General features: G+C 46.0%; 1 protein-coding gene across 1 annotated transcript in view; it reads right to left on the bottom strand.

The window, feature by feature from the left end:
* Positions 1 to 740: 740 nt before the first annotated feature.
* The window catches only part of CIDEA (cell death inducing DFFA like effector a), a 25954-nt gene continuing 5384 nt past the window's right edge, over positions 741 to 21310 (bottom strand). Inside the window, exons 4-8 of the mRNA XM_029921586.1 lie at positions 21033 to 21275; positions 12488 to 12632; positions 11532 to 11678; positions 3568 to 3749; positions 741 to 1229 (exon numbers count right to left, since the gene is read on the bottom strand). Of these exons, the coding sequence (XP_029777446.1) occupies positions 1082 to 1229; positions 3568 to 3749; positions 11532 to 11678; positions 12488 to 12632; positions 21033 to 21275 (865 nt within the window). The 3' untranslated portion in view covers positions 741 to 1081. The remainder of the gene's footprint in view (positions 1230 to 3567; positions 3750 to 11531; positions 11679 to 12487; positions 12633 to 21032; positions 21276 to 21310) is intronic.

Below are 21310 nucleotides of genomic sequence, written 5' to 3'. Positions count from 1 at the left end.
GCCAACCCAAAGAAAAGCAGGACCAAGAGAGGGAAGGAGAGGGGCGCCTGGGTGGCTCAGTTGATTGAGCGTCCAACTTCAGCTCAGGTTACAGCCTCGCAGTGTGTGGGTTCCAGCCCTGTGTTGGGTTCTGTGCTGACAGCTTGGAGCCTGGAGCCTGCTTGGGATTCTGTGTCTCCCTCTCTCTCTCTGTCCCCTCCCGGCTCATGCTCTGTGTCTTTCTCTCTCAAAAATTAAAAGAAAAAAGAAAAAAAAAAGAACGATGAAAAGACAGATCCCTGGCTACCTTATTTGGGGGGCCTGCACCCACAGCACTGCAGCTAGAGCCCCTCAGTGGTCTGGGTCAGCGTCCTGCCACTCACAGCCGTGGGGCCCAACTGACAACCTGGGTGACTTTAGGAACTGAAGGCATGACCCGCTAGTGTCATGCATCAGGTCCAGGGTTCAAGCAGTTTTGTGGGGGCTGTTTTGTTTTTTGTTTCTTAAAAAGGCTTAGAAGCACTGGTCGAAGACCTCCAGACCTTTAGGTTCTTAAGCTTCTGGGTCCCTCTGGGCTCATTCTGGACCACATTAGAAAACCTCCCCACAATAACAGTTGACAGCTTGTTAGCTTAGTGGCACCGAGTACCAACAGACTTAAAACTGATGTGCTAGCAGGGCACGCCTGGTGGACTTCCACTTATCCACAGGAGTGCTGTTTGTTGGGAACATGGAAGAGACAGAAGAAAGCATTACCCATATTAGAAGTAGCTCTTGCAATTGATTGGTTTATTGCAGGAGTGAGGCGCTGAGAGGCCTAACACAGGTTGGTCCAGCTCCGGAGCCACCACACAAGCCTGCCCTTTGGTCCTTCCTGCCCCCATGGATGACCCTACGAATATCCTCCCTTCAGGGTGTCCCGCCCTGCAGCCCCCATTCTGTGCGCCTCCACCCCTCCGCCTTCCCCTGGGTACCATCCATTGGTACACATGACTGGCCTCGTGCAAGTGCACGTGGTTTGGAACAAAAGCATCTTCAAAATTCATCATCTGAGAGCAAACGTTTGGGTCAGAGCCGGCTGGGTCCCCTGCCACATGCATCCTTATCCACTTGTGAATCCCCGTCTGGAGTGTGACCGCGGAGGACGCTGCTCTTCCGTGTCACCCAGCACTTGGAGCATGTACGTGCCGGTGTAGATGAGCAACTGTCCGGTCACCTGGGCGGCGTGGGACAGGACCCGCAGCAGGCTCCTGCAGCAAAGGGCACAGGGCACAGATCAGGCTTGGGGCTCTGGGCCAGTGAGGGGAAGGCAGTGTGGGAATTCTTTGCCACCCCCAAACAGCCGCTCAGAGCAGGCGCTGCTCACTTTTGAATAAAGGATCTCCCCCACCCCACCCAGCCGGCCAGGGCTGCTACAATGCACATATGATTCGGGAGGCTGAGGACCACCTTCCCTTTAGCCGCTTCCAAACGTGGCCTGTTATTCAGGAACTAGGAAGCCCTGAGTAGGCTGACTGTGCTCTTGAGAGAACACAGTGGATCCTGTCCTTTGGGCAGCTTGCTTACTCTGGCCACCGTGGGTGTGTGGGGCTTTACTAAAATCAGGCAAGTCAAGTGTGAAAGAAGCTAAAGGAGACTGATCCTGTGACCCAGTTTGCTTAGGGTGGCCAGGATATCCCATCTCGGCCCTGCTGTGGCCTCTAAGCCCTAGGGCTGAGGCTGGCATTCCTGTTATTTCAGACTAAAAAGTGGCTGTGACTCAAATTCTTACTCTACTAAGTCCAGCGTTAAAGGATTTCATTGCAGATTTTGTGGTTTGTCATGTCACAAGGCTTGGGGGTCAGCTGCGCTGGCCGGAGAGCCCCTGGGATCCCACAACAAGACCCTGGTGTGATGCTGTTGATGTGGGGACCTTGGTGACTTTGTGGCTGCCAGTGGTGCCATCAGATCTCAGATGGTCAGAATTAGTGACAAGAAGGCCGAACGTGCCTCTTAAAGATTTTGCTGAGGTGGCATTTTGGGTGAGGTTTCCTTTCTTCATTATAATTTTCCAAGTTATTAGAACTCTCCTGTCTCACTTTAGAAAAGCATTCAATCAAGCTATTTTCTCCCATGTCAGCCCAACAAGGAAGCTCCCCTCGGAGTCAAGATTTCAACATGGGCACAGCAACGGTTGTCTAGGAGTTGGCCAATAATTGTTCTTGGAGGGAAACAGAGGCCACTGAGCAGCCACTGCCTGAGCTCAGTCCGTCCCAGGACCTGGGGCTCCATGACAGAGACCAGTCTCACTTCCAAAGCATTTACTTCCCTGCATTATGCCCACGGATGACCAGAGTGGTGGTTATGGGGCCAGTGGAGAGAAGGAGCCAGAGCAGGGCCCTCCACAAAGCAAGCAGGCCCTTGCCCAGAGGGGCTGTGAAGAGCGGTGTCATCAGCTGTGACCTTTTTAGATCTTCTGTCAGTCTCTTCCCCTCCATCCATCCCCCCACAGAAATTATTTAGAGGACCAATATGAATTTATTAGAGGACAGCAGTAGGTATGTTTAGAGCCTATGCAATCAAAGAACTTAGAAGTAACTTTCTCACTTAAAAGATGATGAAACTGAATCTCAGAGACATTAAGCAACCTGCTGAAGGTCGCACAGTTGGTGGCTCAGAGGCAAGGCTGGGTGGGGCCGTGGATGTCCCTCTCAGTCCAGGCCTTGGGGGCAGGGTGGCCAGCCCGGTTACACCCCAGAGTGTCCCTGGTGAACATACAGAATTTGTTCAGATAGGTGTGGGGTATGGATTGGGGATCTGTCTTCTACAGGCTCCCGGATCTGTGAGGCCGCACAGCCAGCCCGGCCCCAGCCTGTGGGGCGACGGTGCCCTGGCTGTACATGGAAAAGGCACACGCCCGCACCACCTCACTGCTGGCTTCTAGCGAGTAGTAATACAGAAGATGCAAAAGAGTATTGGTCCCGGGTTGGGCAGCTACTCTGCGCAAACCAGTCAGAATTGCCATGGCTCCATTTCAGCTGCTATTGCTTAGAATAAAGATTTTAAGGGGCGCCTGGGTGGCTCAGTCAGTTAAGCCATAGAGACTTAACTGACTCAGCTCAGGTCATGATCTCATGGTTTGTGAGTTCGAGCCCCATGTCGGGCTCTGTGCTGACAGCTCAGATCCTGGAGCCTGCTTCGGATTCTGTGTTTCCCTCTCTCTCTGCCCCTCCCCTCCCACAGTGTGTGTGTGTGTCTCTCTCAAAAATAAATAAATGTTTAAAAAAATAAAGGTTTTAAGATGCACAGCCGTAGTTTTTAACAGAAATTTGGTTCCTCCTCCTATTTATTATTTAGTTTTTGTTTCCGTTTAGTATTTAATGGTCTCTGAAGAAAAAATATATATATACATCTTGGCTCAAAACTCTGTTTTCTGACTTAAGTCTGATTGTAAGAATAAAAGGACTGTATGGCAGCGTGAATTAGTGGGTGTCAGCAGGTACCAGGCAGGTCGGGGCCTCCTGGGGTGGGGCTCGGCAGTTCGAAGCAGCGGGCTGGAGATGGCCCAGGCGCAGTTTCTAGAACCCCGTTGGCCCTGATGTCTGTTACCTCAGCAGGGCCTTGACTCCCGTACACCGGATGTCGTAGGACACGGAATACATCTCATACATGGTGGCCTTCACATTGAGGCAGCCAATGACATCCTTGGGATTCAGCTTGTACAAGTCGAAGGTGACTCTTGCTATGCCCGATTTCTTTGGCTGCTGCCAGGCTGGGACATGGTTACCACCCTAGAACCATGAAGGGAGGAAGAGATGTAAGGAGCACCTCCAGCTAGGACATACAAACTCTGCACTTCAGGGTTTTTGCTAGTTTTGGCTCTGTTGGCTTTGAATCTGCTAGTGGCTGAGCTGTTAATTACTTGAGGAATGTTTTCAGCCCATCAGTATGTTCGTACTGCTACCACATCCAAACCCATTAGAAAGAACCCTTCCCTAAGCTACTCTAGGGTTGGTGGCTCGGGGTGAGTGCGGTGTGGCTCCGGGGCTGGACTGCAGGGGTTCAGTGGATGGTTGTGCTATTAACACAAGGTACTGAGCACACACACCCTGGTTACTCAGGGCCACCCATGGTTACTTGGTTGACATAGGTGGTCTCGGGACTGTAGCACAGTTGGCTTAATGAGGAACAAGCAGCACTATTCTCATTTTACAAGAGGCTGCCAGGAAGAAAGCTTCAGAATCAAGTGGCCAAAGGGGCACCTGGGTGGCTCAGTCAGTTAAGCGTCAGCTTCAGCTCAGGTCATGGTCTCACGGTTCATGGGTTTGAGCCCCGCGTATGGCTCTGTGCTGGCAGCTCAGAGCCTGGAGCCTGTTTCAGATTCTGTGTCTTACTCTCTCTCAGACCCTCCCCTGCTCATGCTGTCTCTCTCTGTCTCTCAAAAATAAATTAAAAAATGGAAAAAAAAAAGTTTGAGAAGCAAGTGGCTAAAATGAGGGCAGGTGAGAACTTCCCAGGGATTCCTGTTTTCTAGTCACCACCCTGGATGAAAACAGACCTCCCAGGGACATGGATTACAACTGCCATTCTAGGTCCTCCTGAAACATCAGTAGACCCTTCTGGTCAGGGGACAAAGCCAGAGACCTCTGTCAACCCCCAGGTTTATAAAGAGCACACAGAAAGTGTTAGAGCAAGAAGAGAGTGAAGCCTTGTCAGGGAACAAATGCCAGCCCAGGGGCACCTCTCCCTACAGGCTTCTCAACACATGGATCTTGCGTGTTCAGGATTCAAATTTATACAATCAGCAGTTACTATGTCTCCGGAACCTTTGGGGTTGTGGGTAGTTGAGGCTACATGTTAAATTAATACATGTTAAATTCATCAATGCCAATAATCAACTATATGTGAAGTTAAAACAAATTCCCCTAAAAGTACCCAAACCTTTTTTTTTTTTTTTTTTGAGAGACAGAGAGAGACAGCATGAGCAGGGGAGGGTCAGAGAGAAAGGAAGACACAGAATCTGAAGCAGGCTCCAGGGTCTGAGCTAGCTGTCAGTACAGAGCCCGACATGGGGCTTGAACCCACGAACCGTGAGATCATGATCCAGGCCAAAGCTGGATGCTTAACCGACTAAGCCACCCAGGCGCCTCCCCAAACCCTTCTTGATGGAGCCACCCATCTCCCCTCCCAAACAGGACAGGAGATACTGACAGCAAAACCCACTGTTGAATGCACAAGAGTTTCTGCTGCCCCTTTAGGAGATGGCTGTCTAGCAGCTAGGAAACAATATTTTTAAAAATGAAGATTATAGGGGCGCCTGGGTAGCTTGGTCGGTTGAACATCCGACTCTTGATTTCAGCTCACGTCATGATTACAGGGCCGTGGGATCGAACCCCTGCATCAGGCTCTGCACCGAGTGTGGAACCTGCTTAAGATTCTCTCTCTTCCTTCACCCCTTCCCCACTCATTCATTTTCTCTAATAAAAAGATAGAGAAGTAAAAAATAAAAGTAAAAATTACGATTACAGAATGAAAAGGGGAATTTTACCTATAATCCTGCCACTGTTCTTCCTTACCGCTGTGCTTCTTTCTGATATATGGAAGTTTTTATCTTATTCCCCCTAAATGTCTTCCTTAAGTCTGGTCTTAAATCAAAACCCAGCCCTCACAAAGCTAATCTGCTGGTGACCTAGATTTCTCTAGCTCACTGGATCAAGAAGAGGAAGAAACGATTGTCCCCCTCCCCCTCCCCAGTCATCCTGAAAGGGCTCCAGGGAGCTGATTCCTCACAGGCCTTGGAGGCACTCAGATTGAAGATGCAGGTGGGTCCCCCAATGACTACCTCTTGGCTGGATGCTCTCATCAAATACAATTGGCCTCACTGATTAAAAGAAACACCTACAAGGAGGGTAGGAACTATAGCCAGCTCATAGGTGCCCATTTCCACTTGGGGGAAGATGGCTGAAAGGCTTATGTCAAAGGAGACACTGACCCAACTTGCTGAAAGGCCTTCTGCCCCATTGAACATCCCTCCCCACGGTATGATTTACACCCATCACAGCTCAGCGCCCAGCACTCTGGCTCAGTCTCCTGGCAGGGCCACTGAGCGTCTGCTATAAAAACAAATGAACAAACCAACAAACAAACAGAAACTACCCTTCCCTTCTGAGCCAGTTTCCTGTTGCTGTTGTAACAAATTTCCACAAACTTTGTGGTTTAAAACAACAGAGACTTAGACCCTTACACTCTGGAGGTTGGCAGTCCACAATGAGCCACCAAGGATGGTCCCTTCCGGAGGCTGCCGGGGAGACATGACCCCTCACCTTCTCCAGCTTCTGGAGGTGCCCTGGTTCCTCAGCTCCTCACATCTCCCCTTCTCTTTCTCTGCTTCTGGCCCTCACTCTGACCCTCCTGTCCCTCTGTGAAGATCCCGTGATGACCCTGGTCCTTGGGTTTTCTGGGACTGTCTCCCTGGCTCACGATCCTTAAGTTAATCATGCCTGCTAGGTCCATGTGCCAAGTAAAGTAACCCCTCCATGGATCCAGGGACTAGGAGGTGGGCCTCTTTGGGAGGCTGTTTTGCTGCCCACAACATCTTAAACAAAAAGTCACCCAGCTCAAGACTGCCTTTTAAAAGATTTGTCTAGGGGCGCCTGGGTGGCTTGGTTGGTTGAGCAATGGACTCTTGATTTTGGCTCAGGTCATGCTCTCACAGTTATGGGACTGAGCCCTGCATCAGGCTCCTCACTGAGCACAGATCTTACTTAAGATTCAATCTCTTAAAAAATTTTTTTTATAATGTTTTTTATTTATTTTTGAGAGACAGAGACAGTGCGAGCAGGGAAGGGTCAGAGAGAGAGGGAGACACAGAATCTGAAGCAGGCTCTAGGCTCTGAGCTGTCAGCACAGAGCCCGATGTGGGGCTTGAACCCATAACTGTGAGATCATGACCTGAGCCGAAGCTGGACGCTCAACCAACTGAGCCACCCAGGGGCCCCTAAGATTCAATCTCTTGCCTTCTGCCCTTCCTCCGCTCTTGCTCCCTCTCTCTCTCAAAAAAAAAACGGTAAAATTAAAAATAAATAAATAAAAGATGTCTAATTCACCCCATGCTTTTCTAATCTACTGGCGTGACCTCCTCACCTGCTTTGCTAATATTGTATTTTAAGTTTTATGCTTTTTATAACTGGTCTGTAGTCTTTCTTCCAGTTGGAAAAATGGTGAAGTATTTGACATGGATATTAATACATATACTGATATGTACGCATCACAGATAGATGATAGGTATACTCAGCACTCTGCATAAAACATTACCAACCTGTTGTCGCCTACATGCCTCTCCCCAGTTACATACCCCACCTCATCTCAAGAGAGGACCCTCTTAGCTGTGAATCAGTCCCTTCTTTTATTTTTAGCACACATGAGTCTCAAACATCATATGGCTAATTTTGTACATTTTTGAGTTATCTATAAGTGCTTAAATGTGGAGAATCCCAAAATGAACGTTAGAGACACCTGGGGTCCTGAGACCCTTTCAGGGGATTCAGAGGTCAAAACTGTTTTCCTAATAAACAGCAAGGTGGGATTTGCCTTTTTTGTTCTCATTCTCTCATGAATGGAGGAATTTTCTACTGCACATCTGAGAAAACTGTGTACCTCAATGTAACCACCATTTTCTAAAGAACCAATGCATGATGTCATAAAATCACCCCTGGGAAAAAGATCCAGCCAAAGTGCAAGATAAACCAATGATTCCAACAAAACAGGGAATCTTACTGGTACGCCCTCAGACTCCACACTGCAGCAGCCTTTAGAAACTACCACTTAATGGGTTCTGGCGTCGCATCAAAGAAGAATATCCTCAATTATCCAAAAAGACCATTAAAAGACTCTTCCGTTTTCAACTACATATCTATGGGAGGTCATATTTTCTTCACAAAACAATGTATTACAACAGATAGAGTGTAGAGACCGATGTGAAACTGTAGCTGTCTTCTACTATTAGGCTAGGCATTAAAAAGATTTGCAAAAATGTAAAAAGATGTCACTCAAATATTTTTGTTTTGGAAAACAGCTATTTTTCATAAAAATATATAATCTAACCAGTAGTGGGTTATTATTTTTAGTAATTTAAGTTTAAACACTACATTTAGTTAAAATAAATTTTAAAATTAAAATGAATTTTAATTTAAAATGTGCATTTAAAATTTCAGTTTCAATTTCAAATATGAGTAATATATATATTTATAGCTTAGTTTCTTTAAAAATTAAAAAAATTTTTTTTGAGAGACACAGAGAGAGAGATAGCATGAGCAGGGGAGGGGCAGAGAGAGGGGGAGACACAGAATCAGAAGCAGGCTCCAGGCTCTGAGCTGTCAGCACAGAGCCGGATGCGGGGCTTGAACCCATGAACCACGAGATCATGACCTGAGCCGAAGTCAGACTAACTGACTGAGCCACCCAGGCGCCCCTAAAAAGCTTATAGTTTCTTAACCTTGAGGCCAGATAACTCTTTGTCACAGGCCGTCCTGTGCCTTGTGGAGCAGTTCATAGTATCTCTGAGCTCTACCCACTAGATGCCAGCAGCACCCCTCTCATTCCGTTGTAGCAACCAAAAGTGTCTTCAGATGCTGCCAAATGCTTCCCAAGGGGTTAGATCACCCGCCCCCCGTTGAGAATCTCTGTTTGATGGATGTCTACAGCCTCCATTGAAATCCACATAAACAAAAGCTATTTGGGGTCCTCACTAATTTTTAAGAGTGTAAAGGGGTCCTGAGGTCAAAAAGTTTGAAGATTGCTTGCTTAATGGGTTATTCTGTGATGATTTCACTCAACTGAACTGAATAGATTTATCCATATAAATGCCTGTAGCTGTACTTCTTGCATTTTCACAGCTGATGGGTATTCCGTTCAAGGAATAGACACCTGTGTATTTACTTACATGTATTTATGTAGAAGCACATGGCTGGGTGTCTATGGGCTGGGTGTATGTCTAGGAGAGGGCTTATCAGGTCATAAGTGGTGCTTCAATTTTATGGGAAAAGGTAAACTGTTTTAAACAGCTCTTGGTGGGAGTGTAAGAGAATTCATTGCTCTCTATATTTAAAAAAATGGGAAAAAATGGAAAAGCCTAATAATACCAAATCGAATTGTGTAAAAGAGTGTCTCATTGTGGTTTTAACTTACGTTTTCCTAATCACCAGTAAAGTCGAAAATTTTTTACTATGTTTTATTGTCCATTCTGCAGATACCAGTTCCTGGTTTTTTGCCCATTTTCCATTAGAGTGCCTCTTGCTTTCCTAATTGATTTATCAGAGTTCCCCAAATTTATCAAATACTAATCTTTTGTTGGGTTATGTTGAAAACACCTTCTGCTCACTCGTGGTTTCTTATTTGACATACTTTGTAGTATCTTTTGATTAAAAAAATTCTTAATGGAGTTGTATTTGTCATTTAAAAAATGGTTTAGGGGCACCTGGGTGGCTCAGTCAATTGAGCATCTGGCTTCGACTCAGGTCATGATCTCATGGTTCATAGGTTAGAACCCCACGTCAGGCTCTGTGCTGACAGCTCAGAGGGTGGAGCCTGCTTCAGATTCTGTTTCTCCCTCTCTCTCTGACCCTCCCCCGCTTGCACGCTCTCCATCTCAAAAATAAATAAAACATTTAAGAAATGTTTTTAATTTAAAAAAATGGTTTATGCAGGCGTGCCTGGCTGGCTCAGTCAGCATGTGACCCTCTATTTCAGGGTCTTGAATTGAGGCCCCACATTGGGTGCAGAGCTTACTAAAAAGAAAAATAAACAACAACTAAAAAATGGCTTATACACAATCTCGTTTAAAACAACAAGAAAACATTATGTCCTAAGGATGTCAGACACATACTAGACCTTGGTCATGTCTTCAGCTTCTTTGTGCTTCCACCTATACCTTCTTGTGCACAAGGTTCATGGGAACCTTGAGACAGATCTTACACATTTTTCCTTATTATTTTCAGTGCTACCTGTCTCTGTTATGTTTTTCACTTCCAGAAATTATATTTTGTTCTTTTAAGTCTACCTTGTCCTTTTGATTACCTGTTGTCCCTTCTTACTTTTGATGACTTTTGATTACTCTTTGAACATTTTAAATACACTTAATTTATACTCTATATTCAAGGATTCCAATATCTGAGGTCTTCGGAGGCCTGACTTTATTATTTCTGCTTGCTCTCACTTACAGTGCTTTAAGTCCTTACATTTTGTGATTTGAGTCATTCTGAACCTATTTCTCCTACTGGCTTTGTGGGGACATGGTCAACCCTGTGTCACTGGGCTGGAGGGAGGGACCAGTTGAGCAAAAACTCAATGAAAAAACTGCTTCCACTGAGTTTCCCTTCCCAGGGTTCTGGACACTAAAAGCTCTCAGGTGGAGAGTTTTTGGAATCAACAATCCCTAAAACCTCATGATGGCAGCTTGTGGCCACAGATTCTTAGGAGAGACCTTTAAGATTCATCTGCTCTATGTGGGCATCTCCAATCTGGCTCCTTACCTCGTGTCAGCCCGAGACTTTGCCTCCTGTCCTACCAGCACCTGTCAAAACCATAGCCCTAAGTCACTGAAGTCAGTGGATATGGCCATGGGTGAGGGGCTCATGGGTAAGACATCACTTCTTTAGATTCGGGCTCCCATACAGTTTTGGCCTCTAAAAGATTTTCCTTTCTGGAAGGTCAGTTAGGTATATAAAATGTTTTAAAATTCTGCTTTACTTTTTTAGCTGTTTTATAGCAGGAGGCTTTTCCAAGATATATATAATCTCAAGTTTTCCTGGATATGGAAGTCTTTATTCCACCTCTTTACCTTTTTTCTCTTATTTTTGGTTTGCTTTTATTTTTATTTATTTATCTTTAATGTTTATTTATTTATTTTTGAGCAAGAGAAAGGGGGGGCCATAAGAATGCATGTAAGCAGAGAGGGAAAGAGTGAACTCTAAGCAGGCTCCACACTGGCAGCACAGAGCCCAACGTGGGGCTCAATGCCACGAACCAGAAGATCATGACCTGAGCCAAGATCAAGAGTCAGATGCTTAACCCACTGAGCCACTCTGGCACCCTGTTCTTGTTTTTTAAAGTAGGCTCTGTGCCCACTGGGGGCTTGAATTCATGATCCTGAGACTGAGAGTTGCATGCTCTACTGAGCCAGGCACCCGTTTACCTTTCTAAATTACTATCCATTCACACACACACACACACCCCCACCCCATACCGAATTTCACTGGCAGTGTTAGCTTGCTGGCCTCCTGAGGATGGAGACAGCGAATGGTCACCAGGACACATCTGCGTGCTCCGGAACGACCCGTAGCTACTCACTGGCCTAAACCTGTTTCCTGGAACGGCTTGCTTCAAATCATATAGCCCAGGTTCACTAAGATGCTAAGTTCCCTAGAAACACTTCTAAGAATCCTGTTGAAGGTAGCAGATCCAGGTATTACGAAGTTCATATTCAGAAAGAGGATAAGCCAACACCAAAGTAGAGAATGTACTTTTGCGGGTAAAAAAGTCTACCCAGTAGCTGTTTGGTAAGTGTTTTTGCTTACCGGTGTCCACCTCTGCCCTTTCTCCAAGACCATGAAATGTGTGTTGTCTCCTAAGCTCTGGAAGAACTCTTCCGTATCCACCATGGTTCCGTCTTCCTCCAGCACCAAAGTGACCAGTCCACTGGTGATGGCTAAGGCATCCAGGGTCTAGATGGACAACACATCAGATATGTGGAATAAACGAAGAGATTCCATTTTGACCATTCAAAGCCACTGACTAAGTTACAGTTTCAGAAGTTGTCTGATTTTGCTAAAATTTTAATGGTAAAGATATACCTTAAATGCCATCTCTGACTCAGTCTTGGCTTGGAAAAAGAAAAGTTAAGATGTTTAATGGACCAATCTTCTTCAGAGATTTCAAGGACATGAGATAAATGAAGATACTGAATCACAGTTACAGTTTCTAAAATTATTCACTTATTTTGACAAATAATGCAACAGAATGATATTTAAAGAGCCCCAGTCTCACGTCACATATCTGACCCTCTCTTGCTTCAGGATCTGCATGTTGGATGCTCATTCCTTCTTTCCCTAGGTGTCTTTGTCTGGGTTATGCCTCCTAACCCGACTCCACAGACTCCAGAGATTCTTCCTTATCTGGTGATCTAGGACACTGTTTTAGATTAAGGACAATTTTCCCCTGGGCTTTATAACCAAAACCAGATTTCCAAAACATGCTGCTTCCCTGTATCCTCCCCCTCGTCAAAGAAGAAAGGCTGTATCATCAATTGAGGAGTATTGTTAAGGCTTTCATGTCTGTAGCTAAATCTTTTTTGGTGCAGAGATGCAATAATGTTCCTTTTCATTCTTTCCTCTCTGCTCAGACTCTCTGAGGCCATGACAGTGACATTTCTGTCTCTGTCCTGGCTTCATATCCCAGCCCATAGTCCTGCATGGGGTCAGGGGCCCTCCAGTGACGGGCAGGGAGGGCGGTGGTGGGGGTGGGGTCCTGGCACCTTGCTGAGAAGCTCCTTCAGACTGTTGGCCATCACCCCTCGCCGGCTGCTTCTGTCATGGTTGGAGACTCGGAAAGGGCGAGCTGAGTGCATAAGGGGCGTTAGGAGGACTTTCTTGGTCTGTGATCCCATAAACGTCAGGGGCCTGGAAATGGAGGAGAAAAGTAAAAAAATATCTTTAACATTATCTTCAACAAAGGAATCTTCAAAGAGAGGTTTGAAGTATACAAAATTAAAGCAATTGTCATATTTGCAACTGAAAGAAGAAAACCAGTAGTTGGGGATTATTGAAAATCCTGATAGCCAAGAAACAAATAACATATACAATTACAAACCAGAGCCACCATTAAACCTGTTTTACTATAACATTCAAAGTCCTTGTAGTAACTATGTGAGAAAGAAGTGGTAAGGGCATCAAACTCAAAAAAGAAATAAGAATTCTATTCTGCAAACAGGAGTTTTACAGCTGAAAAATCTTAAGAGGTCATGAATTAGCCAAGTAGAGTTAGAATTAGGTACACACACACACACACACGTTACACATTGTATGGTAAGACTAAGCCAGGAAATGAAAAGCCAGATATTGGTCACTAGAGCAATAAACTAACTTTCAGAAATTAACTTAAAATAGACGGGAAGCAACAGAACACTATAATAACTGTTGCTGGGGTAACAAGGAGGAAAAGAACTTTGGCCCATATGTCATAGGGTACTTTGGAGTAAATTCCACTTTGAACAAAGAATTAATTCAAAATTTCATTATTAAGAAAACTAACACAGGGGCGGCTCAGTCGGTTGAGCATCCGACTTCAGCTCAGGTCACGATCTCACAGTTCGTGAGTCTGAGCCCCGCATCGGGCCCTGTGCTGACAGCTCAGAGCCTGGAGCCTGCTTCCGATTGTGTCTCCCTCTCTCTGCCCCTCCCCCATTTGCACTCTGTCTCTCTCAAAAATGAACATTTAACAAATTATTTAAAAAATTAAAAAACTAACAGAGAAGGAAAATAACTAACAAAACCAAATGAAGACAATCTTCTGAGGAAAAAAAACCTCCAACCCTTGGTTATAAAATTTTAGTTTCCTGGAAAGTACTATTATTTATACATAGATACATACACACACACACATGTGTATATATATACACATATATGTACATATATTACATGTATTTATGTATTTAAATATATATTATACGTTTATGTATGTATATATAAAATGGAGGATAAATGAGAAGCTTACTGCTTTAGTAGTTATCTAACAAACGCTTTTAAGATTTCATTTTTAAGCAATCTCTACACTGAGTGTAGGACTCGAGCCCACAACCCCAAGATCAAGAATCACATGCTCCACCAACTAAGCCAGCAAGGAGTCCCAACAAACACATATTTTGATTTGTAGATATGAATTCACTTAATCCTCAGAAAACTCTCAATTTACGGATGAGGCGGATTGGCCCAGCGAGCGGCCTCACGACTGGTAGGAGCCAGAGCGAGCATTATTACCCAAACACCCGTTCTTGGCCTCACAAAGCTTAGCTAGATGCCACACGCTGAAAAATAAGAAAAGTTTGCATACTTGGGAGCACATGAGGCCTTTGAAGGCAATTAAAGAAATGCAAAACCACCTTTGACACACTACTGCATGCCTTTTTTTCCTAAAGGGACACAGGTCTCACAGTGCCTGACATGAAGCAAGAGCCACCTGAAGTATTGAGAACTTACGATATTCTTTCAAATAAGTTCTTTGTGGGTATATTCCTAAATTTTAAAAAGCCCACCATCTTCTTTTTTCTAAGAGGAATGAGTTTTATTGGCTTGCTATCTCGATTAATCTTTCACTGCATGCTTTTAAACACACGTGCAAGAAGTGATTTAAAAATACCTCCATGAGGGGCAACAGCTGCACCTGCTGGCAGCACTGGGGGGCGTTCAGTCTCTTTAGAGACCAGTCCAGAGATGCGGACTTTTCACTCAAGACAGCAGGCTTTTTTTTTTTTTAATTTTTAAAATGTTTTTTATTTATTTTTGAGAGACAGAGAAAGACAGTGCGAGCAGGGGAGGGTGAGAGAGAGAGGAAGACACAGAATCTGAAGCAGGCTCCAGGCTCTGAGCTAGCTATCAGTACAGAGCCCGACACGGGGCTCGAACCCACGAACTGTGAGACCATGACCTGAGCCAAAGCTGGATGCTCAACCGACTGAGCCACCCAGGCTCCCTGACAGTGGGCTTTTTAAAAATCAGGAATATACCCACAAAGAAATTATTTGAAAGAATATCACAAGTTATCAATACTTCAGGTGGCTCTTGCTTCATGTCAGGCACTGTGAGAACGGACACATGACTTCACATAATCTCCGCAGCCCCCGAGGGACCAGCACCCACAGTCACACTGGCCCCACACCTACTGCAGGCACTCGAGTAGTAGTAGCTGTTGACCATTTGGGCAAACTCTTGTGCAGTAACCTTCTGGAGAATGAAATAAAGGGCTTTGTTTTTATTATTTTATTTTTTTATGAGAGAGAGAGAGAGAGAGAGAGAATGTGAGGGGGGAGGAGTAGAGAGAGAGGGAGAGGGAGATGCAGAATCCAAAGCAGGTGCCAGGCTCTGAGCTGTCAGCACAGAGCCTGATGTGGGGCTTGAACTCACAAACCATAGGATCATGACCTGAGCCGAAGTTGGCCACTGAACTGACTGAGCCACCTAAATGCCCGTCAAAGGCTTTATTTTTAGGACAACCTTATAGAAGATACAAAGTGAGGACATCATTGATTTCTGACACATAAAAAAGATTGTCTAGATTAACCCCATGAAGGCTAAAATTGTAGGGACTTTTGTCTTTTTGTGAATTCCTATCACCTAGGATTTAGCACTTTATTTTATACATATACAAACATACGTACACACATACATTTTGTCATTTGCTTATCTATGCTTTATTTTCCCAACTAGATTGTAATTTCCTTAAGGGAAAAGTCTTTGTTGTGTCTCCCATAATACCTAGATTAGTGCTAGCCATATGTTTTCAATAGTATGTGGTCTAACTTGAAGTTCTACAAAGACATAAGCGAAAATTCTATGATCTACCAAGTGATCCTCTATATGAAAAAATGACAGTGTAGTAATGAACCAGCTCTCAAAAACCATAATGCTCACAGCATGATCAGCCAGTTTCACGAAGATTTCCAGACTAGTGAGTATCTGCATCTTATCCCTTCACCTTGGCAAAAAAAAAAAAAAAAAAAAAAAAAAAAAAATGGTATTCCAGGAATCAGACCCAGATTGTTAGCACAGGTTTGGTCTCAAGTGTATTCAGCTAGCATCACATTGGTGCTTCCTAACTTCTTGCATCTGAATGCTTGCTATGGCCAGCTTATGCTAAATTTTTAAACATATTAATGAATTATCACCACAACTTTACAAGGAAAGTATCATCCCATTTCTCAGATGGGAAAACTGATGCTCAGAGTAGTTTCTCAAAGTCACTAAGTTAACAAGGAAAAGAAGTGGGACATAATATCTCTGAACTTCAAACCTCAAGCAATACACATCACTAATCATCTGTCCAGGGCTGCTCTGGAGTGAAGGACCACAGTGGTCTCTGTGGGCACTGACAGCTCCTTTCCCTTCTAGACCACCGGAGTCACTCTGTTCCTAGTGAGGCAACTGCAAGGGGATTGTGGCAGGTCACTGGCCTCTGCATCAGGCTCCCAATCAGGTTGATCAGAGACCCACCAAATCAATCCAAGCCTTGAACTGACACAGCAGTGAGGCTGGCAGACAGCCTCTGAACTTTTGCCCCGGTTACAAGGGGTTATACCAGGTTCCTCAGTTACACAACCTGATGGACAAGATACCCACACTCTGACCTGGGGCTGCAGACCCGCTCACAGTCCCATCTCTGGCAACCTGGTAGATGGGACAGTGAGGATTTTACACAGGATGCTTTACACTTAGAATTTGGCTGTGTTGGCAACCTAATCATGGCACCCAAAACTTAAACTCAATGGTGAAGTCCATATGAGGAGAGAGAGACTAGTTCTATTCTATGCCAGACCCGTGTGCGTTAGAGCATTACCTAATACCTTGACAAGACAGGCATGTCAGCTGAATAAACGTATGGCTTGGCAAGTTAAGAAATGAATAAGGTCAGAGTTAGCAAGTGCTGGAACAGGGGTTTGAATCCAGCTCCCACTTTTGCACCATGCTGCCTGCCCTATGGAGGGAAACGTCTCCTATGGTGCAGGGGAACCCTGGACCCTCACCAGCAAGAGCCTCTCATCCCCCTGCAAGGCAGCCTCTCCTTGCCAGGGTCCACGTGCCCTTCTAGAATCTGTACTCACTGAGGCCAGGGTCTTTCTGTACCTTTTTTTTCCTTTACTTCCCCACAGCACCTAACCTGCCATTGGCACGCAATCTGTTCACCGAGTAAAAGGCTAGGACAAAATCAGAGAAATGGGAGAACAAAGTTCATGTTCCGGAATCTTCGGTCCAGGTGCTAGAGGCCCATGGCACACCTTGTGGGCATGAGCAGCTTTGACCCAGTTAGTTGTGGTCCTGAGCCTCCTCATTGGATGTTAACAGTCACGCCTCAGTAAGCACCAGTGGTCCAGTTACATAGTGTAGTTGATTATACAAAGGCCTATTGTCTTTTAACTTCTGACTAGATAAGTGCTGGCAGTCATTTCTGGGCCTCTCTCTCCCCACCGCTGCCCTCAGGACAGACATCCTCAATAAAAAAGGACACACAGCCTATCGTTCTTCTTACCCATTACGTTTCCTAACCAGGAACTGGGTCCTTGTGGGAGAAAAGGCTTGCGGAGCACACCTAAAAACATCCTTGAAGACATGAAAATTAAACCCTGCCATTCTTTTTAAGGAAGAGGAGGAGTGATCTGATGTATCAAATTATGTAAAATCCAGATTATCTTATAGATATATGAAAAGGAGTTAAATGAAATTTTAGGTACAGAAACCCATTTAACAACTATTATAGGAGTATTTACTTTTCTTAATGTTTATTTTTGAGAGAAAGTGTGAGCAAGTAAGGGGCAAAGAGAGAGGGAGAGACACAGAATCTGAAGCAGGCTCCAGGCTCGGAGTGGTCTGCACAGAGCCTGACGTGGGGCTCGAACTAACGAGCTCACAAACTGCAAGATCATGACCTGAGCCGAAGACAGACACTTAATGACTGAGCTACCCAGGTGCCCCAGGAGTATTTACTTTGCTCCAGCTAAAAGGAGCAGCAAGGTTAGCTAGCTAGCTAAATGAACAAAGCAACATATTGATCCAACTCACTCCTAGTCCTCTTAATAGGGGAATTTATGTCACCTGCTATTAGTGCAAGGCCTGAAATGTCTTGCTATTCTGCCCTCAATATTTTAATATATCAAAGTTGAGACAGGAGCTTGGAGGAGCCTTGGATTAGATACAGCACACATTAGTCACCCTCCCATCCCTGGGCAAGTGCAGACAACCATATGAAGGAAATAGCTCACTACAAGGAAAAGAAAAACCAGGAAACGGATTGTTCAAGGAAACATTGTTTCGGGGAAATCAAGGTAAAAAGAGAAGTCTGCTTCCTAGAATCTTCTTAAAAACTGTGAAGAGGCAGATCTCCCAGAAGTGAGGGAAACAGAGAAGCCTTTGTATTTTTCCTCAAGTGAACTGGGAAGTCTCAACTTATAAAAGTATAGCAAATAAAGCAACAGGCCAAGGACCGACAGCAGAGGTGAACTTCACCCCAGTAAAAGGTGAAGCCTCCACGAGTCATAAATAAGCACATTTTTATGCCACTGTATAGAATGACATTTATTCCAGAGGCAGAATAAGGAGGAAAATGGCAGGCTTGGGAACAAAGCCTCCCCCAGAGAGAAACATTTTGGGCTCAGGTGCGATGAGGTGGGTCTGTAAGGCCCTGTAAGGTACTTCCCAAAGGGAACATTCAGAGAGAAGGGCCCCCCATTTCCTTGTTAGATTCGAAAGGAGGAACCCACGTGAGAGTAAGCGCTCACGCAGGTGAGACAAGCCAACCGCGCACTACCACCCAGGCCTAGTGACAGGGAGCACATTAGGCAGGGAAGTGGTGATGTCAAATACAGCAATGTAGAGAAACAGGGTTGAAAAGCGTTCTCAGGCCTGGCTGGGTCTCAGGGAGAGGTCGGGACCGTGTCAGGGTCTAACCCAATGGCAGGAGATGGAGGAGCGTTGGCCTCAGTGATGCTTCCTGCTCCCCAGCAGTGCGGGGGCCACACTGCAGGCTACACACATCGGGATGTCGGCCCCACAGAGACTGTGGCTGGCTCACTCCTGTGCCTTGACCAACCTATCGAAATGCTTGCTATAGTAAGAGTATTTTCAGTATGGGACTATGAAGTCTTTGAATACTTGGAAATGCTATTTTAATAACAGTTTAGACACTGGAAGGAGTCAATATCCATAGCCTGGGAGATTTACTTGTAGACTATGCCGTTCCTCGCTTCTGTCACGAAGACAGTGGTAAAATGCGTACTGAAATGCCAGCTATACAAAACCTAGAGTTCCTTGTTCACAGAAAGATGTACCAAATAGCAACAAAAGCAGCGATTTTGCACACAGTATAATATGTATCAGCTCTGTAACAACTTCAAGGTCAGCATGAATGTTATCCTGAACAGACACAAAGGCTGAGCAGCGTTGCCTATGGTGATACTGGTGTGGACATCCTTGACGTCCTGAGCTCTGAGACCTCAGATGGCTGTCACCATGACAGAGGCCTGGCAGGATCACAGAGGATTAACAAGCTAATGACTAGCTTAAGACTTTAGCATTGCTGACCTTAAAAAATGATGTATATGAGGATTAAGTTATTTCTTTGGCAAAATGCAATCATCTACTAATAAAAGACTGAGTTAAGACCAGCTGGTTTAAATTAAGATACAGAAGTGCAGCAAGTCTTAACTAACAAAGATGGCCTTCACCCCGTCTGTGGCTCACACGGCTCTAAAGAAGGGCAGAGAAGGACAGTGTTTTCCTTTCAACAAGTAGTACAGGTCATTTTTCTCCCAGTTTAGTTTGGAAGCAGGTAGACTTTTCAAAGAACTGCACTGCATGTCCCTGACAGTCACTCACTTTTGGAGTTGGCCAAGCTCAGAAGTGTGCCTTCGAGTAGACGGTTCCTTACGTTTTCATTCGCCAATATTTCACAAGCAAGTCCCTTTCATACACACTTGACCCAGTAGAAACCTCACACAGATGCATTTTGAATTTTGGTATCCTATTATAGGGATCAGGTGGTAGGGCAAGGTCAACCTCAATTCCAAGGTTCTGCTGCCCTTCCCTCCTCCCACTCCAGGCAATATACCAGCTGGGAATTTGTGCTTTCATACCAGTCCTTAAATCAGCCTGCCACCTCCTCAGGGTTCACAGAAGTGGCAGAATACATACACTTGCCTATTTGAGGGGGAGAATTGTGAAGGATGGATTCTAAACTCTTAACAATTATCCCCTGAGAGTGGGATTGTGGGCAAGAGAGAAGAGCAGCAAGGAAACCCAAGGCTTACCTTATTGCTTACACGAGTTGGTGAAGACTCATGTAAACAAGTCTGTTTCCCACCTTCCCTGGTTCATTACTATTGACTTCGTGGGGGTTTTTTGGTTTTTTTTGTTGTTGTTGTTCGTTGGTTTTTGTTAGCTTTTAAAAGAGAAAGCCAGTGCTGTTCAGATAGACCCCCTTTCACTGCTAGAAGCTCTTTTTCGAACACTGGGTATCACACACAGCAAGTTCAGCCCCCTATAGATCATACTAGTTTTATAAAGCGATTCTCCCTCCCCACCTTGCCCCTTCAATCTAACCCGCCCTTTGGTACAAATTGGGACCAGTCACCTCTGAAAACCTGCATTTTAAAGGACTCAAAGGCTTCTCTATCCTTTTGGAAGTACTTTGAAGATCTTCCGAGAAGCACTAACCCTTCCATAAATCTACTTGAAAATTTCTTCCATGCACTATTTGTAGGATTTTATCCACAAGGACGGGTTTGGGTACCTCGATATAAAGATGGATGGCAGCTGGGTGGGGGTGGGGGGGAATATTGCAGGGTCTTCAACCCCCACCCCTCCCACCCCCGGCAGCGGGTGGCGAGGCCCGGGAGGGGAGCGAAGATTAGGAAGACTCAGAGGGCCCCTGGTCCCTGGGCAGCGTCCCTGCTCTCAGATGCGGCGAGGAGGGGGAGCGCTTCCCCCCATAGACCCCCCGACAAGCCTGGATGGGCTCATCAAGCAGGGGTCAGGGAGCGTTCAGAGCCCCGAGGGGCGCTCTCTGCTCAGCCCACCCTCCCCTTGGAGCCCAGAGTCCGCGCTCGCCTTTAGGCGGAAGCCTGGACCAACCCAAAGCCGCCGAGCGACTTCACCAGCAGCGCCCCAGCTCCCGTCGCGACCCCGAGGCCCCCCTGAAGCCCAGTGCTGGAGCATGGCGGAGGCGTTGCCCCGGTTTCCCAGGACGGGGCTCTCGGCTGCAACGGCGGCTGCAGCAGCCGCAAGAAATACAGCCCTTCCCGCACTCACCACTGTCACCTGTTCCGTGGATGCCCGCGCACCTCGGGAGCGCCACACCTGGCACTTGCGGCCGCCGGAGGAGGGGAGGAGACACGCGGCCGGCTCCAGCTCCGCACGCCCGCGTGTCCGAAGGCGTGGGCACCGAGTCGCTGCCAGGTGTGGGCTGGGACGGCGGCCTCGGGGCGCTCCCGGTTGCTGGGCGCAAGAGGGGCTGGGGGTAACCGGGCGCACGGCGGCCGAGAGACGCAGGGAAATGAGGGACTCACGGGGATGCCAGGTACAGGAGGATGCCGACC

The sequence above is a fragment of the Suricata suricatta genome, chromosome 14 (genome assembly GCF_006229205.1).
Source record: "Suricata suricatta isolate VVHF042 chromosome 14, meerkat_22Aug2017_6uvM2_HiC, whole genome shotgun sequence".
NCBI lineage: Eukaryota > Metazoa > Chordata > Mammalia > Carnivora > Herpestidae > Suricata > Suricata suricatta.
This window is presented reverse-complemented; position numbering and strand designations above follow the sequence as displayed.